The sequence below is a fragment of the Theropithecus gelada genome, unplaced genomic scaffold (genome assembly GCF_003255815.1).
Source record: "Theropithecus gelada isolate Dixy unplaced genomic scaffold, Tgel_1.0 HiC_scaffold_15761, whole genome shotgun sequence".
Lineage (NCBI taxonomy): Eukaryota > Metazoa > Chordata > Mammalia > Primates > Cercopithecidae > Theropithecus > Theropithecus gelada.
Window position 1 is genome coordinate 25,582 of NW_020257505.1, and position 6,574 is coordinate 32,155.

At 43.3% G+C, this 6,574-nt stretch overlaps 1 protein-coding gene across 1 annotated transcript; it reads right to left on the bottom strand.

Annotated features, from left to right (window-relative positions):
* Window positions 1-1,154: 1,154 nt before the first annotated feature.
* On the bottom strand, window positions 1,155-6,270 carry LOC112616985 (RNA-binding protein 34-like; the record flags this gene model as incomplete). Its single annotated transcript, XM_025373718.1, has 5 exons — window positions 1,155-1,958; window positions 3,760-3,878; window positions 4,142-4,181; window positions 5,973-6,036; window positions 6,187-6,270. Coding segments are annotated over 5 exons (583 nt in total), but the record flags the coding sequence as incomplete, so codon positions are not given.
* Between the last annotated feature and the right edge of the window lie 304 nt (window positions 6,271-6,574).

Below are 6,574 nucleotides of genomic sequence, written 5' to 3' on the forward strand. Positions count from 1 at the left end.
ATTGATTCTTGCAGAAGACAGTAGTTACAGAGGATTAACAATCCTTTGACAAAGACCAGGCAGTGTCTCACACCTATAATCCCAGCACTTTGGCAGGCCCAGATGGGCGGATAGCTTGAACCCAAGAGTTCAACACCAGCCAGGGCAACATGGTGAGACCCTGCCTCTACAAAAAAATTAAAAACTTAGCCAGGTGTGGTGGCACACACCTGTGGTCCCAACTACATGGGGAATGAGGCGGGAGGATCCCTTAATCCCAGGAGGTTGAGGCTGCAGTGAGTTATGATTACACCATTGCAGTCCAAGCTGGTGACAGGGCCAAGACCTTGTCTCACAACAAACACACACAAAAAAATCCTTTGTCACAAGCTCCTGTAGTAGAGCACATCTTCCCCATTATTTTTTTGCTGTTACATACAAACATTGTACTTAAGGTGGACATGTTCCTTCTCTTGCTTTAGAGTGTGTACCATTCTATGAAGTACCCCTTCTTTCACTTCTTTCTTTTTTTTTGAGACTGAGTTTCGCTCTGTCACCCAGGCTGGAGTGCAGTGGCATGATCTTGGCTCACTATAACCTCCACCTTCTGGGTTCAAGCAATTCTCCTGCCTCAGCCTCCCCAGTAGCTGGGATTACAGGTGTGTGCCATCACACACAGCTAACTTTTGTATTTTTAGTAGAGATGGGGTTTCACCATGTTGGCCAGGATAGTCTCAAACTACTAACCTCTGGTGATACACCCACCTCAGCCCCCCAAAGTGCTGGGATTACAGGTATGAGCCACCGCGACCGATCTTCTTGATTTTTTTTAACAAACTTGTTTTCACTTTACTCTGTGGACTGGTCCCAAATTCTTTCTTAGGCAAGATCCAAGAACCCTCTGTTGGGGTCTGGATCCAGACCCTTTTCCAGTAACACCAGGTTGTGTAATAAAGAATTTGGCTGGCCTTTTCCCCCAGTTCCTGGGAGTTCTAACCCATTGGAACTGACGAGTGATTCACTCCTGTAATCCTAGCACTTTGGTAGGCCAAGTTGGGAGGACGGCTTGAGTCCAGCAGTTTGAGAGCAGCCTGGATACTGAAGCAACGTCGTTTGGGGTAAGCAAGGTTCGTTGCTTTGTGCCAAGGAAGTCAAGAACGTGAGCACACATGGAGTAAGGTTAAGAGCAGAGGTTTAACAGGCAAAAGAAAGAGAAAGGAGGCCTGGGTGCGGCGGCTCATGCCTGTAATCCCAGCACTTTGGGAGGCCGAGGCAGGCGGATCACCGGAGGTCAGGAGTTCGAGACCAGCCTGGCCAACATGGTGAAACTCCGTCTCTACTAAAAATACAAACAATTAGCCAGGCATGGCAGCAGGCGCCTGTAATCCCAGCTACACGGGAGGCTGAGGCAGGAGAAGTGCCTGAACCTGGAAGGCAGAGGTTGCAGTGAGCTGAGATCACGCCACTGCACTCCAGCCTGGGAGACAAGAGCCAAACTCCATCTCAAAAAACAAAAAACTTTCAAAGGTAGTATTACAATGTGAATAAACTGAGAATGTGGAAGTCTCCACATTTCACATATACCATCCACAAAAAAGTGTAAAACTCAACACATGATTAGCAGACAATGCTATCAGCAGATAACTGCACTTTTATTAGCAGTACTCAGCAGGAAAAGAAAAAGCAGTTCCTGGTTGTTATTTCTATTTTCTCTGTTTCTTAGGGCATCCACTTTTCTTCTGTCCTTTATTCTTCGTTTTAAGAACAGCTTTTTCTCCAATAAATAAGCTTTTAGAATGTCCTTCTGCAGCTTTGGAAGTAAAATTAAGTCCCTGCTTAGGTTTACCAATATTCTTCAATCGTGGATTTGAATTTTGTTGTTTTAATTTTTCTTTATTAACAGAACGCATGACTCTGAGTTTTCTCCCCATGAGTTCAGAATTATTTAATTTCAGAGCAAGATGAACAGAATCTGTATTCTGCAAATCAAAAGAAAACACAATACATTAATTTCTACCAGAAACCCATCTGCAAAGAAACTAGTGAAAGTGTCACTTTAACAGATTCGAGAACGACTTTTGAGCTTGCACAGATAAGCCCCATCCAATCCCAGGTGTATCAGCCTCCTGATAGGACCACAGGCACTGGCCACCATGACCAGCTAGATTTTTAGTTTTTAATTTTTCTTTCTTATTTTAAGACAGGGTCTCACTCTGCCATCTAGATTGGGTGGCTCACTGCAGCCTTGACCTCCCAAGGCTCAGGTGATCCTCCTGCCTCAGTCCCTCAAGTAACTGGTACTACAGGCGTGCACCACCACGCTCAGCTGATTTTTGTATTTTTTTGTAGAGCCAGGATTTTGCCATGTTGCCCGGGCTAGTCTTGAACTCCTGGGCTCAAGCAATCCACCTCCGCTGGCCTCCTAAAGTGGTGGGATTACAGGTGTGAGCCACTGCACCCGGCCTTACTTCTATATTTTTTTTGTTGAGTCAGCGTCTACCTATGTTGCCCAGGCTGAACTTGAAGTCCTCACCTTAATCCTCGCGCCTCAGCCCTCCAAAGTGCTGGGATTACAGTCACAAGTCAATATGCCCAGCCTGTATATTCTTTTACTCCTTAATATTGTCAGGCATGAAACACTGGTTAAAAATTAGTGAACTAAATATAACTAATTTTGTACAAAAAATAAAACTTTCTTATACCTTAATGTCAATTATTTACTCTATCATACAGAAGGTAGAGAAGATTCAGTGATTTAGTCCTTCTAATATCCAGGATCTAAAACATTTAATTAGTATGAAGAAAGAACTGGGACATATTTTGGATAGGTGCAGTTGTAGCAATATATTATGGCAGGTTATAAATTCAGTTTTCTTGTTTTCTTTTTTTTTTTGAGACGGAGATTTACTCATGTTGCCCAGGCTGGAGTGCAATGGAGCGATCTCAGCACACAAGAACCTCTGTCTCCCGGGTTCAAGCGATTCTCCTGCCTCAGCCTCCCAAGTAGCTGGGATTATAGGAATGTGCCACCACGCCCAGCTAATTTTGTATTTTTAGTAGAGATGGGGTTTATTCACGTTGGTCAGGCTGGTCTCGAATTTCCGACCTCAGGTGATCCACCCGCCTTGGCCTCCCAAAGTGCTGGGATTACAGGCACAACCCTCCGCGCATTGCCGGTTTTTTTTTTTTTTTTGAAATGGAGTCTTGCTCTGTCGCCCAGGCTGGAGTGCAGTGGTGTGATCTTGGCTCACTGAAACCTCTGCCTCCCAGGTTTAAGTGATTTTCCTGCCTTGGCCTCCCAAGTAGCTGGGATTACAGATATGAGCCACCACATCTGGCTAATTTTTTAATTTTTTGTATTTTTTTTTCCCCCTTGAGATGGAGTCTTGCTCTGTGGCCCAGGCTGGAGAAAAATGGAACATTCTCGGCTCACTGCAACCTCCACCTCCCGGGTTCAAGTGAGTCTCCTGCCTCAGCCTCCTGAGTAGCTGGGATTATAGGCGCCCGCCACCACACCTGGATAATTTTTGTACTTTTAGTACAAACGAGGTTTTACCATGTGGGCCAGGCTGGTCTCGAACTCCTGAGCTCAAGAGATTCACCCATCTCGGCCTCCCAAAGTGCTGGGATTACAGGTGTGAGTCACTGCACCCAGCCCAGTTTTCTTAAGATGGAATTTGAGAATGGAAGTGAAAGTTATCTCTCAATGATGACACGTAGTAGTATCAATGCCTCCCAGGGCACTTCGAAGGACAGTGACAATGCATTAGTCTCCCATACCTCAAAGAGGACATAGCCAAACCCTTTGCCGATGCCTGTCACTTGGTCTCTCACAATCCTCACGGCCATGACACTTCCACAGTCCAGAAAGTGCTTCTCAACGGCAGATTCTGCAACTTCTGAAAACAAATTCAACCAAAATGGAAGTAAAGAGTTGGGAGCTCCTCAGAAACATGGAGATGTTTAATGATACAGCTAGTTAAGCATGGCCCCATGATAATAAGTCATTATATTGCATACTTTTTAGTACATGTGCTGCCATGGCAAACACGTTGCATGCTTTAAAATTAGTCTTAAATCAAAACATTAAATTACTACTCAGTTCTTATTTCCTTGTTATTTATTTAGTAACATTAACCGTACTTTGTTTAAACAAACTTACTATAAGGGAGATTCCCCACAAAAACCGATCTCTTGTCTCTCTGAAACAAAAAGACAGTTAATAAAAATCACTCATTAGACCAGAAAATGGAAGTCATTGAAAATCCTCGCTCACTCTCCTTCCCCCAATATCTGACAGGTCACCAGTCTCCTAATTTAGTCACACATTCTGTTCTTCGATTCTGTTTCTTCTGTCTTCCCTGCTGGACTGTGTGTGGGTACCAGAGGAAGGGAGTGGCTTTTTGTCCACAGCTGGCACTGACACATGGAGTGATCAGGAACAGCCTGCTACACTGGGCGCATGCAAACTTTCTCTGTGAAGGGCCAGATAGCAAATATAGGCTTTGCAGGCCATGTGGAATCTGTTGCAACTACTCAACTCTGCCATTATACCTTGAGAACAGCCCATGGATAGTACACAAACGAATAGTTGTGGCTGTGTGTCAAAAGAAAACTTTATTAACAAGAAAAAAGCAGCAGGTAGACTTAGCTCTCTACCATAGTTTGTTGACCCTGTACTGGGTCCCCAGGTCAAGCCAGGGCTTTCATCCGGGTCGTTGTCATTTCCCCACTAAGTTGCTTTGATATCGACAGAAATGCACTCTATGTTTCCGTGGCTGAACTAAGTGTCCTTCGTTCATTTCTAGGCACCTTTTTCAAGTCCAAATCTGGTCATGTCACTCTGAGTTTAAATTTTTAGAATAGCTCCTGAACAAAATCCAGACTCCTCTGCGTGAAGCACAGTCAACAAGGTCTTCGTGATTTGGCCTCTACCTATTTGTCCAACAGCAACTCTTACACACCTCACCCATCTAATAATTGTATCAAGCTCTTGCCATCTCCTGAGTGAATTATTTTCTGTCCTCACCATTTATACTGTGTTTTTCTGCCCAGACATGGCCCTCAGCCTTTACAACACTTTTGGTCTACATAAGCCTTCTCTTCTTTCTTTTTTTACCCCTGCTTCTCCACAGGGTAAGTTCTATCTCCTCATCTTTCAAGACTATCATGAAATTTATTCCCCTGGAAACCTGCCTTGTCCCTTCTTCCTGGCATATCCCCAAGTCAAGTGTCCCAATCCTGAGCTGACAAATCATCCTGTGCATTGACGACAGTACTTATACAAGTGACATGACCTGTCACTCCGACCCTTTCTAACATATACTGTCAGCTCCTAGGAAGTTGAGACTATGTCTTAGAACTGTATCTCTGACAGAGTATGTACTAAAAACTGTCTAATGAATAACTGAACTTTCTAGACCTTGGTCTATAAAGTGTTAGACCAGATGATGTCTAATGTACCTACTGACCTAATTATGATTATTTGAAGAGGACTATGTTTTTGTTTCTTTTTAAGAAACAGGGTCACCCTCTGTTGCCCAGGCTGGAATGCAGTGGCATGATCACAGCTCACTGCAGCCTCAAACTTCTGGTCTCAGGTGATCCTCCCACCTCAGCCTTCTGAGTAGCTGGGACTATCAGCATGCATCATACACTTGACTAATTTTTTTTTTGTAAAGGCAGGGTCTTGCTACATTGCTCAGGCTGCTCTAACTCCTGGGCTCAAGTAATCCTCCCGCCTTGGCCTCCCAAAATGTTAGGATTACAGGCATGAGCCACTGTGCCCAGCCAGGACTACGTTTTTGAAGGGAATGTTGACCTCAGTCCTTGTGCCTCTCTTGCCATCAACTCTGTAATCACAGAGGACATAGGCTGTTTCCTTCTGTGCTTCCCTCACATTGCTGATTCCAGTCCCCTTCCAGGAAAAGCCTGGAAGGAAATATTTCTCTCTACAAAGCTTTCGTTCTTTAAACAAATCAAGTACTACTTACAGATGAGGTCTCAGATGCGAGATCAACTCTAATACGAAATCCATCTGCAATTTGGGCCCCATTTCTATGTTATAAATACAAAGGGAAAATGGTTGTTAAAAATGAGTACTCAATTACTAAAACATCTATGCTAAAGTGAAACCAAAGAATAAACAAAGCACTCACACATACTTATATGACAATTACTCTGTTCAAACCTAAGGGATAAAATTACCTTTTCAACGCCTGTGTGGCAGCACTCTCTTCCTTAAACACAACATAGGCATTAATATTTTTCTGATCAGGATGAATTTTACGTCTACACCAAAAAAAAAAAAAAAAGAAAGAAAGAAAGAAAAGAGAGACAAGGTAAAGTTTGTTAGCCTCAAAGTCACTAGAAAAAATCCAGTTTGTTTTCAACTCTTAATCAACACACATGACAAGAATTCCTGGGTGGAAATTTCATCTCTTTGAACAAATATTTAGTAATAACTCAAAAAATAACACACAACTTAAAAGATATTGATGGAGACACAACCCACACTTTCTTAAGAGTCATAACCATGAGAAAACAGATGGACCATGTATATGAATCCCTGAGAACCATACAAGAACTAAAAACT